This window comes from Octopus bimaculoides, chromosome 15 (genome assembly GCF_046866305.1).
Source record: "Octopus bimaculoides isolate indiv1 chromosome 15, ASM4686630v1, whole genome shotgun sequence".
Taxonomy (NCBI): domain Eukaryota; kingdom Metazoa; phylum Mollusca; class Cephalopoda; order Octopoda; family Octopodidae; genus Octopus; species Octopus bimaculoides.
Window position 1 is genome coordinate 33,386,186 of NC_142942.1, and position 25,476 is coordinate 33,411,661.

The 25,476-nt window shown below is 35.4% G+C and overlaps 1 protein-coding gene across 2 annotated transcripts in view; it reads right to left on the minus strand.

Moving 5' to 3' along the window:
• The window catches only part of LOC106878217 (NBAS subunit of NRZ tethering complex), a 132,460-nt gene that overhangs the window by 80,902 nt on the left and 26,082 nt on the right, over positions 1–25,476 (minus strand). For both annotated transcript variants that reach the window (XM_089363670.1, XM_014927365.3), the window contains 7 exons: positions 16,778–16,847; positions 11,525–11,650; positions 9,262–9,413; positions 7,058–7,207; positions 3,435–3,513; positions 2,536–2,640; positions 1,051–1,115 (listed from right to left, as the gene is read on the minus strand). In XM_089363670.1, coding sequence (XP_089219796.1) covers positions 1,051–1,115; positions 2,536–2,640; positions 3,435–3,513; positions 7,058–7,207; positions 9,262–9,413; positions 11,525–11,650; positions 16,778–16,847 — 747 coding nt within the window. The remainder of the gene's footprint in view (positions 1–1,050; positions 1,116–2,535; positions 2,641–3,434; positions 3,514–7,057; positions 7,208–9,261; positions 9,414–11,524; positions 11,651–16,777; positions 16,848–25,476) is intronic.

Here is a 25,476-nt window from a genome sequence, read left to right on the forward strand (position 1 = left end):
AACCAAGTTTCTTTGACAGAAATTCCTGTCACCAACATACTGAACACTATCATTTTTGTTTTATTTTTTGCTTTCTTTAATACGGTGGTGCACCAGCATGACCGCAGCCACTTGGCTGAAACACATAAATTAAAAAAAAAAAAAAATATATATATATACATATACACACACACACACACGCACACATATATATATATATATATATATATATATATATATATAAATACACTTTAATTAAAATAAAGTTTCCCCAAAATCAAATATATCTAATACAATAAATGTGAATGTCAGTGCGTCACACTTTTTCAGCTTTAATAAATCCTTTCTACTGGAAGCATATCGACCCCAGTACATAACAGGTACTAATTTTATTGACCCCTGAAAGGATAAAAGACAAAGTCGACCTCGGCGGAATTCAAACCCAAAACCTAACAGCAGACAAAATACCACTAAGCATTTTGTCCAGCGTGCTAATGATTCTGCCACCTCACTGCCTTAATATAATATAATAAATGTGAATGTCAATGTGTCACACTTTTTCAACTTTATTCCTAGAGGTCGTAGCCCAACATATCACAACATTTTGGAATCAGGATGACTCCACAAGTAAATTAAAAACAATCTGGGCCAAATCCAGATCCACAATCCTGAAATTTTGGATTCCCAGGTTTTCATTACTGCGATTGCTTTCGGCAATTTTTTTACGTGACTTTTTGTGACAAATTTTTTTGTACAATAACAATTTTTATAATCTAAAGGCTAACTCTGTGAGTAAATTAAAAACATTCCGGACCAAATCCAAACCTGCGATCCTGAAATTTTGGATTCCTATGTTTTCATTATTGCAATTGTTTTTGGCGATTTTTTTTTTTACATCACATTTTTGCGATGAATATGATCATCATTGGGATATGACTCTGGAGGAAGCAATTACAAAAAGTTCTCCAAAACAAATCAGAGATCTGTTTGCAAATCTTCCCATTCAGAGTCAGTTGCTTAAAAGCTAGTACTAAATATTTACATGTTTGTTGAAAGAAAGGAGATACAAACCTGTGAGGTAAAACTGCAGATCCATGATAGGTAAATAATGCTTCGACAGCTACAACTTCACTGTCCTGTAAAACAACATTTTAACTTCATTATTTTTTTTTTTCTCAATTACAACTGAATACAAAAAAAACATTAGGAAGACATTTTAAAGAGCTACATGAGTTTATAAATCCAGATTAACTTCAGATTCAACATTATTCAGTGACTGAAGAAATTTATCCCTCAAAAGACAGTGGTCTATTACCAAGTAATATTCCTAGGTGATCTGAGGCATGGAAAATAAAAGTTCTAGCCAAGTACCTTTAGTGAATATGAACTAACAGCCTAGGAGTTGCAAGTTCAAATATCAGATCTTCCTATTTGTTTCACCTCTATATTATTTCCAATATAACTACAATATATTTTAAAGTTTAGTTTTCAAGTAATAGGGATGAGTTAGCTAAGAATGTAACTCTTCATAAGATAACCAAGCCAAGATATCAGCCCACCAATTTTTGTACTAGAAAGATTTAAAAAGTTGATCATTTCAAGAACCTTTTAACAATGATGATTATGCACCAATATGTATGTGTGACTGAAAAAAGACCCCTCTACCATCATTCTAAAGTCAAAACTATCCCTTATGGTCACCACCTTCCTGGTTGGTGCAGTTCCCTACTCTGAAGATCTGGAAGTATGAGAGACAATTTTGTTCAATAGGGAGCTGTTCAACAGTTGCTCAAACTGCTGAAAATAGCAGCCAAAGTTCTTACAAATCACACCCTACCATCATAACTGCAATTGATGTTGTACAATAGAGTTCCAGATAAGCAAACAACATGAGTGTCAGAACTGAAACATCTTTCATCGTTGTTTTGTTTGACTATGAATGATCTAGGAATACACAGCAATGACAAAACAGGTCAAGTTTCTGCTACTTGGGAACTTGACCCTCAAGATTCCCTCAAATCACACTCTGCCATCTTCAGATAAGAAATTACACACTAAAAGGCAGCAACCTGGCAGAATTGGAACCACACCAGACAAAATGCTTAGCAGTATTTTTTTTATTTTATGAGTTATAATGTACTCGAACACTGCATACAAGATCATTATTATTATTATTAAAATTATAACCCTATAAATATAAACAAAGGAATTCAGATAATTTTTACAAATTTTCAAACAACTTGTTTTATTCTACTTGCATCTGATTTTATTCCACATTTTTTTACTTGTATTTTGTATATTCATTCTACTTATATCTTGCATCTTCTTTAGTGTAGAAGCATTAATAGGCTACATCACAAATTGAATTGCTTTTAAAGTTCATTAATTCATTTGTCTCCATTGCTTATGATAAACACCTTGTTTATTTGAGAATGCATTAAGTAGTGTATATGGAATATTTACTTCAGCAACTTGTACATATATTTGTTCAAAGAATATGGAAAACACACAAGAAGAAAAATGTTTTGCTTTAATTGCCAGCAAACAGAATCTAACCTGAGCAAATTTAATAGCCTCCTCTACTATGTTTCCTGAACGAAAAGTTTCAAAAAACACTTTATCAAAACGTTCTTGTGCAACATGGATGCCACCTAAAATAAGCTGGAAAAGAAAAAGTTACATTAAAACATCCAGTCAATAAAAGTAAAACAATCACAAAATCAGCAGCAGCATCATCATTTAACCCTTTAGTATTCAGATTACTCTGTCAAGTGAATGTAATGATTGTTTATTCACAATCTGAATTAGTCATGCATTATCTTGTAACTTTGCAATTTCAATGAAATGACGTTATTTAATCACCCCATTCATTCATATAACCCATCATACTAACATATACTATCGTAACCTGTAACTATTAATTCTTCAAATAATCTTCAAACCATAATTCCCAAAAAATTAGTTCTCCCTTCCTGTTTCATGTTTTCGCCATTGTTCTCTAAAATTTGTATGCATTCTTGTTTTACTTTATGTCTCACTGTTGCCATATTTCTCTCCCCAACAGTAAACTGGTCATTGCTTGTCCGCAATGCACCCACCCAACCTGCCCCCACCAACTATACCAGGAATCTTTTCTCAATACTGGAAACCCCTACAGGGCTATGCCTTGCTTCTGCACCAGAAGACTTTCATACCTTTGTCCCTCCTTCCCCACACTACTGCATGCACCAAAAGGTGATACGTTATTGAGGAAATTATTAGTAAATTAACAAACCACCTACCCCTTTCTTCCTATATATAATGGACTAACCAATAGCAGGTTGACTGAAGCAAGATAATAGATAAAAGACACACACAAAATGGGCTTCTATACAGTTTCCATTTAGTAAATTTCACTCAGTTTAGATAATAAAAAAGTAGAAATACTGATGTTGAATGAAAATTAAAATGTCTACCTCATATGTCCTCAATCGGTACAGATACTGCAATAATTTCAGCCGAGCTCTGCAAAGTTCTTTCTGTTCTAATAACAGTCTGTAAGAAAAAGAAAAAAAAAAAAGAAGAATGTAGGCTTAAATTCCACTAAAATAACAGGATGGTCATGTCTAGAGTGCCTTACACTATTTTTAATACTGTCCCAAGTCCTAAGACTCATACAGCCGGTTAAGCAGTTTCAATGACATATAAATGACCAACATCACAACGTTCTTCCTAGATGGGATACCAATCTATCACAGGGTTACTCATTTACAGCTGAATAGACTGGAGCAATGTGAAATGAAGTGTTTTACTCAAGAACATAATGCACTGCCTGTCTGGGAATTGAAACCATGAGATTGCATTCATGAGTGCAAAACCCAAACCACTAAGCCACATGTCTTCACTTATACCCATAGGTCTGTAAAATCAAGGCTGATCTAGGACTGAACAACAACTCCTTTTATAAGCACATTCCAACAAAACAAAAAACTACCTTGCAACAATTCAGTCTGAACTATTTCATAAGTTTTTCCTATAATCATTCAGAGTGTGATAACATGAAAAGAAAGTTATAGGCATTGTCTGTCCACTTCATTTTTATTTGCTTAATAACCTGTCTACTACGTATGTCCTCATTCAGTACATATACTGCAATAGTTTCAGCTGCGCTCTGCAAAGCTCTTTCTCTTCTAATAACAGTCTGTAAGAAAAAGAACCCTTATGGCTCATCACCATTATTTTAGCGTTCTTTCTAGCTCCACCCATTCTGATGGAAGCAATAAAAGAATAGATACGTATAACTGTTTATGAACACACATTTAAGATATAGTGTAGGGGGGAGTACACTGTGGTGGTCTTACGAAGAGAAAAGTTAGGCACAAGGCGGCGAGCTGGCAGAAACGTTAGCACGCCGAAAGAAATGCTTAGCGGTATTTCGTCTGCCGCTACGTTCTGAGTTCAAATTCTGCCGAGGTCAACTTTGCCTTTCATCCTTTCGGGGTCTATTAAATAAGTACCAGTTACGCACTGGGGATCGATATAATCGACTTAATCCGTTTGTCTGTCCTTGTTTGTCCCCTCTGTGCATAGCCCCTTGTGAGCAATAAAGAAATAAGAAAAGTTAGGCATAAGAGGAATAGATGTGTGCAAGAGAAGACTGTGCATGTGATGTGTATGGATGAGACAGTTGCATTAAGAAGTGTTGATCACTTGAAGTGGATAGAACTTGTGGAAAAGGGAAATCCAGGAAGACAAGAGACAAAGTATTAAAGGTTGTTCTAAAAACACTGATCCTTATGAAGGAGATGACAAAGGACTGAGATATTTGGTACATTGCTGTTCTCAAGAAGACCCATCCACCACAGCAGAATTGACACCGGTGTTGGTGCCGCATAAATAGGACTCGCGACGGTGCCGCATAAATAGGACTCGCGACGGTGCCGCATAAATAGGACTCGCGACGGTGCCGCATAAATAGGACTCGCGACGGTGCCGCATAAATAGGACCCGCGACGGTGCCGCATAAATAGGACCCGCGACGGTGCCGCATAAATAGGACTCGCGACGGTGCCGCATAAATAGGACTCGCGACGGTGCCGCATAAATAGGACTCGCGACGGTGCCGCATAAATAGGACTCGCGACGGTGCCGCATAAATAGGACTCGCGACGGTGCCGCATAAATAGGACTCGCGACGGTGCCGCATAAATAGGACTCGCGACGGTGCCGCATAAATAGGACTCGCGACGGTGCCGCATAAATAGGATTCGTGACGGTTCCACATAAATAGGACCCATGATGGTGCCAGGTTAAAAGCACCCAGTACACTCTGCAAAGTGGTTGGCATTAGGAAGAGTATCCAGCCATAGAAACCCTGCCAAAAGAGACAATGGAACCTGGTGCAGCCCCCAGCCTTATTTGCTCCTGTCAAACAGATCAACCCATGCCAGCACGGTAAATGGATGTTATAAGAAGAGAAATGAAAATGAAGATTATAATTTTTAGAGAATGGTAAACTGGGATGTTCAAACATGACTTTCAGAAGTATGAAATGAGTCAGGGAAATCAAAATGTTTTCATACAGGAACCAAAACCAATTTTCAGACTTTGAGGTATTCACACCCTTCGCAGACTTACTAATAAAAAAGGGTAAAAAAACCCACTTTAAACGAAAAAAAGACAGCTAGCCAAGGTCCACCAGAATCTGTGAGGAGAACATAAAAGGTAATCATGTCCTTAATGGATCAATATATTAAACTGATAAGAGATAGTAAACTGTTGTTAATTGATCAATTCTAAACATTTGGAAGAACTTCTAGAACTGACTAAACATACTATAGTCAGCAGTAATAACTGTCATATTTCTAAATGTTGCAGGCGACCAAACATTCTGTATATGATGAACAAGTGTTCAACTTACACATGATAAATTTTCATAGTAACTAAAACAGTTAATACCTAAACATGATTAACTCCTGTAAGAGATAAAACAACTGCTAATAATTACAATGACATGTATAATGCTATTACATTTTTTCACAGTAAATAAAATAGGCGATGTGTATGTGTGTGTGTGTGTGTGTGTGTGTGTGTGTATACACATACTTTTTTTGTGGATTAAGGCTACCTTTCGTTTCATATCAAGGAACCCCTTAACAATTATCAAGCCTATCACATGGAACATTGATGTTCAATGGAGATGAAGACCAATGTTCCATGTGATAGGCTTGATAATTGTTAAGGGTTTCCTTAACATGAAATGAATGGTAGCCTTAATCCACAAATAAAGAATCTTTAACATTCATTCTCATTGAAGTAGTTGTATGTTGTCACTTAATGTGACAGTCCCTGAAGGGAATAATACTACTGTTGTTTAGACAGCATACAACTACTTCATCGTATCACTACTGCATAAATCTCTCTGAGAGATTTAGAAATGTATTATTTCTAAATTCAGTCTTATATATATATATATATATATATATATATATATATATATATATACACATAGTCATACATATATTCGTTATAGAATTAAGGATAAAATGACTTTAATGATTTTATCAAGTGGTCAGCATGTGATAAAAACCTCATAAGTAATTTCTATTTATAATTATATACATAATTATATCAAAGGGGTTGGAAAACCTCTCCATACACTAGACATAGATGCCAGATGACACTAAAAACCACCTTATATCTCCTCTAGCACAGGTTGTAAATGGGCAAATGAAAAATAGTAAATACAATTTTCCAGTTAATTGTGTATCGGACCAATTTCGAACTAAAAGTAATAAAATACTTACTGCTCTCTTCAGCACAAATATATATATACATATTCATATGAACACCAAAGCCACATGACCATACACATACATTTGCACGTATATATACTAGTGCAACTCGAATTTACATTTTTTATTTCAACCCCATGCTATTTATCAAAATAATATCACAGCAAATGTGATTTTGATCAGGAGCAAAAATATTTTTATTTATATTCTTTATAGAATTAAGGATAAAATCACTTTAATGATTTTATCAAGTGGTCAGTGTGTAATAAAAACCTCATATATACATACAGTGTGTATATACTCACGAACGAAAATCTATCTGATTGAGCAATTCTTCTCTTCTTTGAAATATTTTATCTTGTCTTCTTTGAATGCAAAGTGCATTGAAAGGATCATAGTCTTCTTCATCTTCATCACTGTCATATATTAAATCCTCATCATCACACATCACTAGTCTGAAAGATAATTCAACAAATTAAGTTATAAACATATTTGGAAACAGTTTATCAGTAAAATGGATGAGATATAGTTGGTCAAATCAATAGTGTGTCAGATTACCAACCAGTCCAAAGTTAAGTGGTAGAGGTTCAAACCATTTAATAGTAAATAGATATCATGGGAACCAGGAAATCAGAGAAAGTTCCTGCTACTTAACCCTTTAATATTCAGTTTATTCTATCAAATGTAATGCTTGTTTTTGAATTAATTATGCATTATCATGTTTTGAATTAATTATGCATTATCACGTTTTGAATTAATTATGCATTATCATGAAGCTACAAAATTTCAATGATATGACAGTTTATTTTTTAGAATGATATTGTAGGATCGGTGAGAGAGGCAATATCCGGCTCATTTGAACATAAAACAGATAGAATATTTATGGTTGGTTTAAAAGCTATGGGGTAAGCCAGTGTTTGTAATTTTAAAATTCAAAGCCAAATAATTGAAATAGGATACATATATAGTGTGTATGACAAACCAGCTTTCCCACAGTCTCTCATAAAAAAAGAAAGATTTATATAATGCAATGGCAAAGGACATGTTATAACTAATGAGTTTTTGTTAGCTTGACGTGCTGAGTTCAAACACTCTCACTGACCTGCTCTTTGTGAAAAACATTCAATTTCTCGTCTTGTTTCAACCATTCTTATCGTCTATCTATCAATGTGGATTCAGTGTGAATTAATCAGTAATACTGACTCAATCTAAAACATCAATCATCAATAATGGCTTTATATACTTTCCCTCTAATAGGAGTCAAATAGCTTGTTTTGTTATCTATCTTCATTTTCACTGTTACAGTTAGCTCTGACTGTGAAATTTCGTTCAATTTTTTTCATTAATCAATTAATATACCACTCACCTTTCTTTATAACCTAGTAATACTGACCTAATAAAGAAATTTTTTTTAAACTTGGATTTCAACATATAGACACTAGTTGCTCAAATTGAAAGTGCATATATGAAAGATCCAATCCAACTAATTTAGTCTGATGTTTGGTAGAATCTTATATTTACTCAATTTCCTACCATACACCGTTTCATAACAAGCATCAAGCAACCTGTAGGAAGTGAAATGATAAAACCGGTAGAGCAACAAATAAAAACATTCTCAGGTGTTTATACCAGCTTCTTGTGTTACAAGTTTATTTCCTGACAGAGTCAACTTTACTTTTCATTCATCTGGAGTCAATACATAAAGTAGCAGTCTTGAGCAACAGACTGACAGAATCATTAGTCACAGCCTTGCAATATATTGTTCCTAAAGAGCCTATTGTGAATTTACATTCACATGCTGGACCTATGCAAAGCCATGTCATCTGGTAGTTTACCTCACCATTAAACCTAACCCTACATAAAAACACCATTACTGTTCTTTGGATTTAATGTGATGGCCTCCATTAGCATCATCACCATCAGTGACATCATCAGTTTGTCTAGACTATGTATGGTACTCTTATCTGAGTACTCACATCAGAATACTCATATCTGTGGTACTTCATAGTCTGTGTAACACTCCAGTTAAAATTATATCAAATGGGAAACATAAACACATGATTCTGCGTCCGCCACTACATTCCTCCATGGTACAAATTTAATTTGTGTATACAAATTTAATTTGTGGTCCGTGGGAAGAGCCATTGTAACGATGCTTCCTGCCCTAACCCTTCGAAACGCCTGTGTTAGAATGGGAGCAGCTGATGAAGGAAAATGTTCTCTATGTGGCCTGTGTGTTTTCTGTACTCTGGTTATTATTATTTTTTTGTCTACGTTTTGTTTGCAACGTCCTGTACCAAGATATGCACCTATATATACAGGTAGATGTAGGTATGCACATACTTGTACGCATATATGCATATACTCATTTATTATTTGATTTTTATATATATATATATATATATATATATATATATATATATATATATATATACATATATATGAAGACCTAGACTTATTCAACTCATATTTTAACCTAAATACATTTTAATTTCAAATTCCCATTTACCTTCCTCCATCTTCTCTTTTGGCAATTGCAATCATGGCTTGTAAATCAGTTCCTTTCAGTCCATATTCCATTAGTTCTCGGAGAGCATTTATGGTATCCGGTACTCGTTCAAGGCATTCATGAAGGACCCAGGAACGTTTGCTTATTTTACGCTAAAATATAAACCATCTTTTATTAGTAGCTATCAAAAACTGACTTGCCAATACACAAACATAATGACAATGAATAGTAAATGAGAGAAGGAAATTAAAATATCAAAAAATGTAGTAGACACTAATAGCCATAGTAAATATATTAGTAGCTATAATAAATATTAGTAGACTTAGTGTGTAATGAACATGGAAAAGTAATTCAAGGCAATCCAAGCCACTACATCAAGAAGATTGCCTTAGTGCAACAAACAGATTACTGGGAAAGGCTAAAAGAGCTGAGGCTCTATTCCCTGAAAAGAAGAGACAAAAGACATGCAGTGAAATATATATATATATATATATATATATATATATATGAAAGATCTTGGAAGATCTTGCACCCAGCTTTGGGAGTGAGAATTTTACCAATCACTAGAATGGATCCCACTACAAACTACCAAAGTCTCACCTTCTCTGTCCAGAGTAAAAAACCCAATACTGTAACAGCTTTGGTTCAAAGGCCCACAAATTTTCGATATTTTGTCAAAAGGTCTCAGAAATCTATGAGGTGTAAATGTGGATGTATTCAAAGAACTGTTAAACAACTTTTTATATAATAAACCAGGTGAACCCACATCATGGCAAGAGACACATGGACCAATTCTGGAGACAGGACCAGAAAGTGAGTCTAAAATAAACATGCATTAACACTAATGGTAGTGCAGCCAGCATGACAAGAACTCCTGGCTAAAACTGACAATAGAAGAATAAAATAATTCAACTTGAAAAGAGAAATGAAAAATCAATTGGAAGGAAGTCAATTATAGACAAAGTAGTTATTAATAGAAAGCACATGGCTCGGTGGTTAAAGCGTTGGGCTCACAATCATGAGATAGTGAGTTCGATTCCAGACTGAGCTGTGTGTTGTGTTCTTGAGCAAAACACTTTATTTCATGTTGTTCCAGTTCACTCAGCTGTAGAAATGAGTTGTGACGTCACTGGTGCCAAGCTGTATCAGCCTCTGCTTTTCCTTTGGAAAACATCAGTAGCATGGAGAGGGGAGGCTGGTATGCATGGGCGACTGCTGGTCTTCCATAAACAACCTTGACTGGATTTGTGTCTAGGAGGGAAACTATGTGCAATCCCATAGTCATTCATGACTGAAGGGAGTCTTTACACTTTAACCCTTTAGTTGTTAATAAATATTGATTAGGTCTGATGAGATAGACAATATACTATAAAGGAACTAAAAACTTGTTCTAATAGTTTCCAGCACATTTCATCAATACCAGCAGGATCAAATGAATGAAAACAAATACAAAACAACAAAACACTGAATAAAGGCCACAAAATAAATCCTTTACTATAAAAGTATTTTGTTTTGCTTGTAAATTATATCCTATCCTGCTAACCCAAACAAGATAGAATTTATTATAGGCACAGGAGTGGCTGTGTGGTAAGAAGCTTGCTTCCCAACCACATGGTTCCGGGTTCAGTCCCATTGTGTGGCACCTTGGGCAAGTGTCTTTTACCATAACCTCAGGCCAACCAAAGCCTTATAAGTGGATTTTTTAGATGGAAACTGAAAGAAGCCCATTGTGTGTGCGTGTGTATACAAATGTATGTATGTATTTATGTGTCTGTGCTTGACAACTGATGTTGGTGGGCTAACATCCCCATAACTTAGTGGTTCGGCAAACGAGAACGATAGAATAAGTACTAGGCTTACAAAGAATAAGTCCTGGGGTCGATTTGTTCTACTAAAGACAGTGCTCCAGTATAGCCACAGTCAAATGACTGAAACAAGTAAAAGAATAAAAGAATATATATATATATAAAGCATAGATTGAATGTGTCATTGAGATATATAACGTGTTAAGTAAACAGCTACAAGGTCATCCATCACTGAAAGAAATATGCATACTCCTCCCTGTACCTCATTACATTTGCACCTCCAAAACTAACTTCAACAATAATAAAACAAACACATTATCCAAGAGTAAATATGTCAAGCACAAGATCTGATGCAGATAACAAATATCACTTGAACATCAATTTAATAAAAATCTTATAGTAAAGTGAAGAAGGATTAATAAAGAACTGATGTTTTGGAAATTATAGGAGAGACTTACCAAGTAATCTTCAATTGAAGCTATAGATACAGGGGACTTCTGCCACTGGCGTTGGTACACTAAATCACAATCCAAACCATAAGCTTTTGCAAGTGCAAGAGCTTCTCCATATTCTTCATTATCAATCTGTGAAAACATAATCAAATTACATTAAATCAGATTATCTGCTTGACTGAAACACTTAACATTTCACATTCACAATATCTTCTCCCTATGCTGAGATTAGTATCTCTTCAATTAAAAATAAAACTTTGTTTTTGCTCAACAAATACATGGGGTGTTGTGGACTCTCCTATCACAAATTACAGATGAGGGTACTGCAACTTTTTGCTGAACAACCAGCACAGATAATTTGTTTATAGTGATCAAATGTGTGCTACTCCCTTGTGCTCATTCCCTCTATTAAATCGACATTGCCTGTACAGGAACATAGTATACCACTATGCCACATGTCAGATGTCACAGTGATTGCAGAGTATTGTAAAATGAAGTGTTTCACTCAAGAACACTATATGCCCAGTCTGGGAATTGAAACTATGATCTTGCAGTTTTGAGTGGAACACTCTAACCACTAAGCCACATGCCTTTATTGTGTAGTATATGGAGTGTACTGCATGGTAACAGAAAGGTGATCTCATTATCTAAACTGTGGTAAAGTCTTAGGCTTTGTTGATGCAACTGTGTTAATAACAACAGCAGCAGCAACAACAATGATTTCTTTATTATTAACATCAGAGAGTTATTTTTTGCCATACATAGAACTCACACAAATATTACTGATGTAACTATGTGGGAGTGGACAAAATAAAGTTGTGTAAAAGTAAAGGAAGAAGTAAAAACATTTACATGACAGACAGATATACACATACATATATGTATGTATGTACACAAAAATATCTCTCCCTCTGACTGGGATAACCATGTATCTCCACTATAGCAAGACACCTGTTTGTGTCCTTCTGTCATAACACTAGATTCTCATCATTTGGCACAAAGCTACGTTCTCCATACTGCACCCACCTCCTCTCAAATGATCCTTGTTTTGCAAGTTACTTGGTGACCTGGCCAGTGCCACTTAAAAAAGCATCATCCAGTCCACTCTGTGATGTGGGTAGCTGTAAAAACCATGCCAAAACAGATCTTGCCAGTGCTGGTGCCCACTGTGTAGAGTGGTTGGCATTAGGAAGGGCGTCTGGCTGTAAAAACTGCCAAACAAACCTCACCAGTGCTGGTGCTACATAAAAAGCATTCAGTCCACTATGTAAAGCGGTTGTCATTAGGAAGATCATCCAGTTGTAAAAACAATGCCAAAAAAGACCGTGGGGCTTAGTGCAGTCCTCTGGCTTATCAGCTCCTGTCAAACTGTCCAACCCAAGCCAGCATGAAAGGCAAACATTAAATAATGATGATGAAGATGATTTTATATACACACACATTAAGAATTTAAAGGTGTGCATATGTTAGAGGCAAAGGTGAGCGCATTTCCTACTTGTTGTTGGCACTCCGTTGCTTATGACGTCGAGGGTTCCAGTTGATCCGATCAACAGAACAGCCTGCTCATGAAATTAACGTGCAAGTGGCTGAGCACGCCACAGACTCGTGTACCCTTAACGTAGTTCTCGGGGAGATTCAGCGTGACACAGTGTGACGGGCTGACTCTTTGAATTACAGGCACAACAGAAACAGGATGTAAGAGTGAGAGAAAGTTGCGATGAAAGAGTACAGTAGGGTTCGCCACCATCCCCTGCCGGAGCCTCGTGGAGCTTTAGGTGTTTTTGCTCAATAAACACTCACAATGCCCGGTCTAGGAATCGAAAACACGGTCCTATGACCATGAGTCCACTGCCCTAACCACTGGGCCATTGCGCCTCCACATTCCCTACTTAGCTCTAAAAAAAAAAAATTAATAAAGTGTTGATAGATAGACTCCAAAATTAAGCAAATGGGTGAAATAGCAAAAGCTAACGTAATACATCGGTGAAGAACTGGCACCAGCATGTAGAGATAGAATAACAACAAAAGAGAATGCAACACTAAAACAATGCAATATTAAAATATTTGACAGACATTTTTAGAAACCTTTAGGGTAATGAGCTGGTAGAATCATTAATATGCCAGGCAAAATGTTTAGTGGCATTTTGTGTCTGTCTTTATGCTCGGAGTTCAAATTCTACCAAAGCCAACTTTGCTTTTATCCTTTTGGGATCAATAAAATAAGTATCAGCTGAGCACTGGAGTTGATGTAATCAACTCACCCCCACCCTCCACAGTATTACTGGTCTTGTGCAAAAATTTGAAACCAATATTTAGAAACCTAAATTGAACTATCTATGTCAACAGATGCATTATTTGAAATAGATCTTGCTTTGAAAAAATGTCAAATTACAGAGAACTTCAACAAAGGTTATACATTCTCTTAAAACAAGCATCTTTTGCTGGATAAATATTTCAGCTAACTTCAGAAATAATAATATATCTATTATAAGAAAGATAAAGTTCAGTATTATTACACATTTAGCAAGACAGATAAGATTGAAAATATGATAATGACACTTCCAATGAATAAATAATTTCAAACTGTTTGTACTGCAAATAACAATCAACCACACCAACATCATTTAACATTCGTTTTCCATGCTGGCATGGGTTGGAAGCTTGACAGGAACTTGAAAGGCCAGGGGCTGCACCAGGTTTCATAGTCTGTTTTGGCTTATTTTCTACAGCTGGATGCCCTTCCTAATGCCAACCACTCAAAGAGTGCACTGGTGCTTTTTACATGGCACCTTCACCAGTGCTTTTTACAAGGCACCTGCACCCACACCAATGCTTTTTACAAGGCACCTTGGCTTTAGTAGCCATGTAAAAAGTACTGATGTGGGTGCTGGAGCCACCCAATCATTTTTACAGCAATTTTCATAACAAAATGGGACAGTAAATACAAGAGCAAGTATATACTTGACTTTTTGCAAGCCCTCCAAGACCATAGAGGTCAACTTGGTTTATATCCTTCTTGAGAAAACATAACAAGGAGGAAGTTCCAGTTGACCAATGTCCTGGATAGACAAATAGGGAGGGAGTACAGCAATATGTGTGACAAGGAGAAGAAAGTGAATGGAAGTAACCTAAATGGATGCAGCATGAGACTGACTAACCAGCTGTAAAGAATAAAGGTTGTGGTATAAAAATAATGTCAAGGAAAAGGAAGGCAACAGAATCAAACTTGGTACACCATGGAGGTTCTTTTTTTTTTTGTTTTTTTTTTGTTTTTATCAGCACTGGAAGGCTGAATGGCAAAAATAAACTTTGGTGTGATTTTAGCTTACAATAATTTCTTACATTGTTAAGGCAACAAGCTGGTAAGAATTGTTACAACGCTAGACAAAATGCATATGTTCTGAGTTCAAATTCCATTGAAGTCAACTTTGCCTTTCATCCTTTCAGGGTTGATAAAATACTTATCTGAGTACCATTTGAGCACAGGGGTCAATGTAATCAACTTATTCCCTCCTTGGAATTGCTGGCCTTTGCCAAAATTTGAAACCAATAATTTCTTGCATAGGTATAATACCATATATTTAGAGGGTTGGGGAATATTATTGGTACTTATTTTATCCAATCTGGGGGGATAAAAAATTGAGTCAGTCCCAGCAAGATTTTGAATTGTATCAATTGTAACATCTTCCAACCTCTCTGAACTGATAATAAAGATATAGACAAAATAATATCTCACCAATGTTCTCTTGGCTTACATGTAAAATTATAAGAACTGTGAATAGAGAGTTGTAGCTGCACCAGTGAATATTTCATTTATTGTAGTTTAAACAAGTTAGCCTCATTGACCATGCCACACAGGAGAAAGTAAACTCGGTACTTCAAGTTTACAGAACAGTAATCAATCCTACATGATACTGCTGCACGAAGCTGTAATAACTACCACTTCATAATATGTGTGTGTGTGTGTGTTAGGTGGAGGATTAGGTTGTTGAGAATAAAATGGTTTGGAATGTTAGTGACAGGATACAAACTGCCAACCAATTTTGTTTGTAGTTTGATGCTATTTGAATTGAGCCATTTATGACTTAGAAGACTATAAATTGTTTAAACACCTGGAACATATTTCAAATTTTAGCACAAGACTAACAATTTCGGGAAAGGGGATAGATGGATTACATTAACAACAGTGATCAACTGGTACTCATTCTATCGACGCCAAAAGGATGAAAGGCAATGTTGACCTTGGAGGAATTTGAACTCAGAACGTGAATACCGACGAGATGTCGTTAAACATTTTGCCCGGCGTGCTAACGATTCTGCCAGTTCGCCTCCTTAAACTCGTGAAAAAATGACAAAGTGTTTGAGAGATAACTTAATGCTAGATGTTTAATTGATGACTACAGGTATTTAATGTCTCAGTCAATCAAAATAACAAGACACAATATGAAATTTCTGACAAGACGCTGCTATTAACATTTAATAGATAATTATTCATTGTTGTTGAAGAAGAAAAATAACATTTATAATATCTCTTGTTTCTGATGAAAAAAATAAGGGATATTATTTGTCACATAATATGGAAGGCACCAGATTATATCGAAGTTAAGAGATGTAACATTTACCCAATTTCCAAGAACCGTTTCAATTAACGTCTTGCTTTATTTTCCCATAGAAATAAAGGCTTAACTACTGTTTCCTTCCCCGCTTCCATCGAATGTCGCCTCATAACGTTCTCAATAATGTACGACTTGTTTATCACCATAACAAGATAAAATATTAACATGAAGTTAGAAGACACGATTTTTTAAAAATACCAATTTACGTTTAATTTAATACAGTACACATGGAAAGTAATAAAACAAAATATTATTGTACGGTTAAACGTATTCTGACAATTTTTTTCCCCCATTCGTGTTAATAATAATATCAATTAGGAATAATAATGCATTTCACTCATCGTGAGCTGATTACTGAATGGTTAAAAATTGTACGAAATTATTTTCTTTCCGAGTAAAAAATAATTTTAACATCATCGTAATCTTTGCTTTACAAAATATATCGGCAAAACTTCATTAAAAATGTAAACTATTAAGAAAACTGTGGAAAAAAAAGTCGGTGTAACGCTACAGACTGCAATTATGCTGAAATAAATTGATAACGAAATCTTACAGACACGAGCGAAAAAAAAATTCTATTAAGAGGAAGTAACTCTAATAGCCTTAATGAAAATGTGAAAGAGTTATGCAACGTGTTACTTACTTTCTGTGCGTACAATTCTTCGGGAGTTGTGGAGCGCAAACATACAAGTTGGTAAGTCCGGTTGACGAGTCTGTAGAAGAAAAGAAAAGTTGAAGACGACGATAGTCTCACCACAATTTCTTCCCAGACATCTCTCAGCTGAATCATGTCATTTAGTCAAAAAGAACAGCAACGGTTTCACTGAATATCAAACCATACACTGAGCTTAACCCTTAAGCCACATTAATACATCATGCATGCTTCACATCTCACGTGCCTACCAGCCTGCTCTCTTTCTTTCTATATAAGCTGAAATATTCTTTTCTTTTTCTTTCTCTCGCTTTTTTTAAGACTTCATTTTTTATGGATGAGAGCGGCTTATAAAGACTCAAGTTGCTAACTAAACGGTGCTACACACAGTTGAGATAACTAACCTAAAAAACTTTGACCTCGAGTACTTTATATATTCAGAAATACGATCATTTGACAACCGCTCCTTCGTGGCAACATTCATTTATAAAACGAACATTATATACATTCTTTTTAATGCAAGTTATGTTGGGTCCCATACGGTTTTCAATTATTTTTTTATTTTACGAGGAGTTGTTCACTGTTTCATCCGAATGGATTCGAATAAAGTATTAAAGTCTCCTTTTAAAAGATAAAGTAAAATTCAACGTAAGAAAAAGATATAAATAAGGATAAATTGAGGTATTTAATGTGTACAAAGAAAACAAAACTCAAATTCAGACATGCATAAATAAAAGCTACAATAATAGATAAGAAAGCTATCAGAATCCACAATTCCAAATACAAAAATTTTCATAATGACCGCTTTCTTTTAGAGGGACGACAGTGAGGGGGGGGGAGGAACTATTAATAATTCAAAGTTAAAACGAAATGAAAGAAATTGCTGAGTTATATTCAAACAATGAAAGTTTATATATATATATATATATATATATATATATATATATATATATATATATATATATATATATATCGAAAAAGTATTCTTTTGGACTTCGAGGCTTATTTCAGCATATTGTTATGTCATATAAACGTGATTTACTGAATAGATGAACGTAATTTCAAACAGCTACACACAACAGATAAGGAAGATTCGACAGATACTCATGTTCATCGGAAATACACTTGACTTAGATATTGCTAACTTCGTTTAACGGTACTTGTCTTTTATCTAAACTATTCTTGTTCAGAATTCATGAGATTAACTTGCACAAAATTATCTCTCGTTCAGTCAGTTCTTTGATACTTTGTCGTTTTATATAGATAGGACTTTGACTAAACAAGTTAAAATCACTTTTATATTAATCGCTTACAACAATAGCTCTACTACACACACACAACGAAAAGTATATCGTTATTTAGTTCTACATATCCTGCCAATGTTAATTAAAATAGTGCCCAAAGCAACATATACATAAAAATATTGTAGAAAAGGTTTGATAGTTGTCATCGAGACTTTAGTCTCTCTATCACTTTTCAACAGCATTATATATGAAGAGACATTAGAACAATTAACAACATAATAAAAAGGTTTTATTTATGATGATGCTTGGTTTCACAATTCCTGTCATTCAGCTTAGCAGCCGCTGATTGAATTGTAATTTGGTATTGGAAGGTTAAGGGCTTCCTTGATGCCTGCCAGAGAAGCAAGTAGCTATCACCATCGAGGTGAAGAGTGCTTCGTGGAGGAGTGAGGTGTTGTCACATCGAAGGTCTCAGGCTCAACTCGCTGAGAAAATGAAACTAACTGTTTAAGTACCAGTTTTACTACGCATGCGCAACTCGAGGGGTTTCCTGTGGTGAAGTCCCTTGCGCATGCGCAGAATAGTAATTCCTCAATGGCGGCTATAATTTCGCGCCACTACAATATATTTACATACGTCTGGAGCAAAACTTGGGGAAAGACTTCCTTAAAAAAAATTTTTTTCTACATAAAACCCCCCCATTTTCGGCTACGGAGAATACGAATCTGCAAAAAAATCGGCATTTTGAAATTTCCCCCCCCCCCCCATACACACACACACACACACACACACACACACACACACACACACACACACTCACCCCTAATTTCTTCATTTCTTTTATCAGAAATTTTTTTCTTTCAAAATATGCAGAGATTATGATTTGGAAACAAATTTCCAAAAATTTTTGTAAAATTTCAATTTAAAAGAAAAAAATTACACCTCCCCTTCCCCTCGCCGTGTACGGTTACTTTTTTTGGAATTTTTTTTTTTTTTTCTAAATATGCGGAGATCATGATTCGGAAAAAATTTCCAAAAGTTTTTGTAGTTAGGGTTAAGGTTAGAGTTAGGGGAAAAAAACTCAAAAATGAAGAAATGGGGGAAGGGGAGAGCGAAATTTCAAAATGCTGATTTTTGGCAATTTTCCGGAATCTCCATATTCAAAAACAGGGGTTTTTTGGGGGGAAAAAAATTGGGAGGAAATGGGGGGAGGAGGAAGTCTTTTCAAACTTGGCGTAAAACGTAAGAATTAAAGTTTAATCCATATACTTATTTAAATGCTTTGGTTGTGGATTTGCAATTGTGCCATTTTGTGTGCCATTGTCACATTTAGTTACATTTGTAATTCTCCTTTTTTTGTGAAACATTGCAAACTGCTGTTTATATTAATTTTACACACACATACATATATGTATATCTGAGAAAATGAAGAAATTGGATAAAATTGACTTACATCATCATCATCATCATCGTTTAACGTCCGCTTTCCATGCTAGCATGGGTTGGACGATTTGACTGAGGACTGGTGAAACCGGATGGCAACACCAGGCTCCAATCTAAATTTGGCAGAGTTTCTACAGCTGGATGCCCTTCCTAACGCCAGATGTTATTTATTTAAAGACATTCAAATTCATAGAGAATATAGTTCCTTGTCCTAATAATATATATATATGAGTGAAGGACAAAAGCCCCATAGTTAAAGTGTGAAAGTGGACAAGAGCCCCACGATTATATTTTTCGATTACTTTTTTGTTTTTTTCACCTTTTATTTGTTTCAGTCATTAGACGGAGGCACCGCCTTGAAGAATTTTTAGCTGAACGTATTGACCCCCCCCCCCCAACACACACACCTTTTACTTGTTGCCGTTATTAGACTGCAGCCATGCTGGGGTACCACTTTGATGAATTTTTAGTCGAATGTAACGACCCCAGAATTGTTTTTAATGATTTTCAACCAGCACATGAAGCTAAGCCTAGAAGCCACGTGCTGGAAATAACAGCCAAATCTCTTAAAAATTTTTTTAGAACCCCCTCGGTTTTTTTTTCATTTTCTAAAAATCTTTTTACTTGCTTCAGTCATTGGACTGCAGCCATGCTGGAGCACCAGGTAGAAGAATTTTTGATTGCAGAAAAATCAGCATTTTAAAGTCTTTTGTTTTCTCTCAGCACTTAGATTAATGAGAATAAGTTGACCTTTTGCACTTTCTCAGGCCATTGATGGTTTAATAGAATTATGGCGCCGAATGCTAGTCATTCAAGCGTACTTCTTATTGATTTTATGTTTATACACATTTCTTGAAGTAAATGCTTTTCCTTTTGTTAGAATTCAGACAATATGTAGTAAAGAGTCTTGTGTTCTGTATTCTATTATTTATGTTAAGGCTGATTTATTTTCACTTTCAAACTTTAAAATTATTCTAAAAACGAGGAAATAATTGAAACACACAGAACATACTACTGTGAGGAACATAGATGTTTTGACACCGTTTTTCTATTGAATATATTTTGCTTACTTAAATTAGAAGGTTAATGTTTCCGGGTCAAGTTGTAAACATTAACCAATTGGAATTTTGGAAATTTTTTTTTTTACAACCGCGATTTATGTTTTTGCTTACATGAAATTATAAGAAAAAAGTTATGAGATTTGACTGTTATTTCTAGCATGTGGAGAGACCTTCTAGGTTTAACTTTATGTGCTAGTTGAAAATCACTTAAAAAAGATTCTGGGGTCGATATATTGGTGACCGGTAATAAAGTCACAGGAAAAAAGTCATAGTAATAGTCACAATTAATTTATGGTGGCTGGTAATAAAGTCATAGGAGAAAAGTCACAATTTATGGAATCCGAACAAAACCCCTGTGACTTTTTTACCTGGATTCGATACATTCGACAAAAAATTCTTCAAGGCGGTGCCCTAGCATGGCCGTAGTCCAGTGATTGAAACAAGTAAAAAGACTTCAGGAATGTAAAAAAAAAAAAAAACGAAGAATAACCAAAAAATATAACAGAGGGGGGGTATAAAAGATTTCAAGAGATTTGGCTGCTATTTCTAGTACGTCTAGAGACCTAGGCTTAATTTCATGCGCTGGTTGAAAATCATCTGAAAAACTTCTGGGCTCAATACAATTGACTAAAGATTCCTCAAGGTGGTGCCCCAGCATGGCCACAGTCTAATGACTGCAACAAGTAAAAAGAAAAACAAAAACGAATTATATCACAGAAGTGGTTTTGATCAAGCTTAAAAAAAATTCTGGGTTCCATACAGCCATCTGGCTGCAATCTAATAAATATAACAAATAAAAAAAAATTCTGGGGTTGATACATTCAACTAAAAATTCTAAAAAAGGAAAAAACTGTGGGGCTTTTGTCCCGATCCCGTGTATGTGTGTGTGTGTGTGTATATATATATATATATATATATATATATATATATATATATATATATACTGGAGTAAGCACATGAAATGTGCAACAAGGTGGAAAAAAGAGTACTCAAATACCAGAGGTAGAGTAATATGCTTTATTTAAAAGCAGCAGAAATATAACAAAAGACTGTTACTCTGAGTCCGATGAACGGGAACGTGAAACTCAGAGTAACAGTCTTTTGTTATATTTCTGCTGCTTTTAAATAAAGTATATATATATATATATATATATATATATATATATATATCTATATATATGTATAAGGTAAGAAAATGGAGAATTGAGGATGTGTACTTAATTTATTTGTATCATAGTTTAAATTTAAATTCAAATCGAAATATATGTACGTTTTTGAGTTTCTTTTGTACTTTTTAAAATTTATCTGTATTTAAATTTTTACTTCATTAACTATACATCTTCAATTCTCCATTTTCTTGCCTTATTATTAATAATACTTATTATAATAATCCCTAGCATATTGTGGAGGTTTTCTTCTAATGTGATTGAGATTAAACTGCACACCAAACAGTTAAAGAGAAGAAATTACTGAAATTAGTCATTACTCATTTTTTAAAACTTGGAAATTATCAAATTAGACATTAGTGTGGGGAAAAAATTGACTTGGAATCGAATGGAGAAAAGAATATTCATTGTTAAATATCAAAAATTATCCAGATATTTTATTAACAACCTCAATTACAATCAGGTCAAAGTTGAGGAAACATTTTTTGAAAAAAGAGGACCTGCCATCTGATTATGTTTCAGACTCACTCAGCTTCAACAACAATAACTATGCTGATCAACTCCTAAATATAATGTAGCAATACAAAATGATGATGCAATACATGCAACGCAATGATCTCAAAAAGGTAGGGGAAAATAACAATAAATCAGAAGTTACACCTTTTGCCCACTCCACTGATATATATATGTATATGTATGCACGCGTGTGCATACATACATATACATACATACATACATATATATATATATATATATATATAATGCTCTGGTACAGCAGGATCTCTGTATGGTTGCTATTTGAAGTATTGGCCCAGATTTTGTTCATTCCTCTCTAGCAAATAATGCTGCCCAGGTAAGAGATTGAGCCACAAAGAAGAGCGAGACTTTTCCAACTGCCAGGACAAATACCCAAGACAGCTATACAGTGAGTACCATCAGAGAGATGAAAAAAGAGAGGGAGATCCAAGAAGATATGGTACATCACCTTCAAAGAAAATCTGAAACAACTTAATATCACCTGGGAAAACAAAGCCAACCATGCTCAAATACAAAATTATGAGAGACATCTTGCTGCATAGTGTACATCTAATTATATGGCTGGAACTAAATCATACATACATACATATATATATATATATATATATATATATATATATATATATATACACACACATACACACCACACACAGAGTGACCCAAAAAGATGGATATATACTTCTACAGCAGATAACCCAAATCTTCTTTCTTTTCAGATTTCACCCATCAGAATTAATAATAGCATCAAGACTTAGCTTTAAACAAAGGAAATTCATCTTAAAATTCTACTAGAAGTATGAAAATGCAGTTGAAGTCCAACAGCAGTATAGAAGAGGGTTTCAATCAGATCTGCCTATGTGGATAACCATCTATCAAATCAAGAATTTGAATCTGATAGAACTGTACAGGATATACACGCAACGAGGGTGAGAGACATTTGTCAGTGTTCACCCAGGATGGGTTGAGCTGGATCCAAAAAGCAAATCCACAACATGAAGAACAGAAGTTGATCACACTTAGTGATCACAGATGACTGACACAGCTTGACAAATACAAAAGATTCAGTGACGGCAAAAATGACCAAAGACTTCCAACTAGTATAAGTCTGCTACTCTCATAGTCAAACAACTAAGTAAATGTGAATTCTTGTGGCTACACAAATCTCTGACCTAGACTAAAGCCAATTTTGATGACAACGCTGCAACATGTGTCCAGTCGATGTAATCTATCTTATCTTTATTCTGGCTTATGGCAGGGGTAATACTAAGGTATCACAGGGGCTACTTCAAGGGATGTGCCTGCAGATGCAATCTTTGTATCGGCTACATTGATTATCATGCTCTCATGTGATACATACACATTGAGGTGGTCAATGGCTGACTGGACATCTATGTAGTTGTCACCAGTTATCACAAGGCTATGCAGACATGTTGCTGATCTCAAGAGAAATTGAAATCTTGCTGAAAATGACATCTTTAATGATACAATTTTAACGACCATAGACGGACAAAGAAGTTAAGTTTACATTGGTGGGATATGAATAACGACAATGTCTTTATCTTTTGTTTCCTGTAAATTTGAACTATACACACACACATACATATATACACACAGTCATACAAATATATATGTGCATGTATTTGACTACATCTATTTCCACACTGACACTGCACAAGCAATTAAGTAATATTACTGTGCAGTTTAAATTGGGGACTCAACATCTGATCTTTTTCCAGGGAAATCTGGAGTCCATCCCACTCTGTTCAATATCTGCATGAACTGGATGCTTGGCTAAATGATCAAGTTGTGGAGCACTCATTGGTAAAACTAGAATTACTGACCTGGACTTTGCTGATGGTGTGGTTATTTTTGCTGAATCTGTGAAGGACTTAAGGAATGCTCTCTTTCCACTGAGTGAGGAAGCAGAACCACTTGACTTTAGACAAAGATCCAGTCTTTTGTTGCCTTCCGAGAGGACTCCGTCTCATTTGTCTCTGTTGCAGGTGAAAATGTCAAAGTTGCTGACTGCTTCACTTATCTTAGCAGTGTGATCAATAGCAGCATTAGCTCTAAGTCGGAAGGCTTAAAAAAACTTAGTAGACTGCTGGTGAACAAGGGTGTTTGGTGCTGCCAATATCTGAGCAAGAGGACAATGGTCCGGGTCTTTAGATCTCTGGTCTCCTTGTCCAGCTGTATAGTTGCAAGACTTGGACACTGTTGGGGTTCTTAGGAGTCATCTGAACTCTTTTGGTACTAGGTAGCTTCACAAAATTATGGGTTATCATTGGTCGGATTTTGTATTCAACCAATGACTCTACTCAGAAGCTGAGATGCATCCTGTTACTTGTATGATACAGGACAGTCAGCTCAGACTGTTTAGTCATGATGCTTGATTTTCGAGAATCCAGCTGAGGTGATGGCTCATGTTGATCAACCACATGATCACGGCAGATGAGGAAGTATCTGGCGGAGATGGGGACTGACTGGTACGCTACTCAAAGGATTGCACAGAACAACCCAAGCAAATACCAACAAATGTGGATGCAGCAATCTGCTGCAATGGTGCATTCCCCCATACCTGACCTGAATTAAACAATATGTCCCACAATTCAGTACTTCAACATGTAAAGACAATTAAGGGCTAGTATGAGGAAAGAAAGCCATAGAATACTGCCCTGTGAGATCTTGTTCAACCTAGAAAGAAGAAGCTGATATAAAAAGAATGATCTTGATTGTGATGTGTGTGTGTGTGTGTGTGTGTGTGTGTGTGTGTGTGTGTGTGTGTCTGTGTGTGTGTGTGTACATCATTGTCATCATCATCATTTTATTCTTTTACTTGTCTTAGTTATTTGACTGCAGCCATGCTGGAGCACTGCCTTAAAGGGTTTTAGTCGAAGAACTTGACCCCAGGACTCATTCTTTGTAAGCCTAATACTTATTCTATCGATCTCCTTTGCCAAATCGCTAAATTACAGGGTCATAAACACACCAGCATTGGTTGTCAAGCGATGGTAGGTGGATACACACATAAATATATACATATACATGATGGGCTTCTTTCAGCCTCCGTCAACCAAATCTACCCACAATGCCTTGGTTGGCCTGAGGCTATAATAGAAGACACTTGTCCAAGGAGACTGAACATGGAACAATGTAGTTGGGAAACAAGCTTCTTACCACACAGCCATGCTCGTCTACTTTTCCTTGCTGGCAGGTCTTGGATGGGTTTTCTCAGGCAG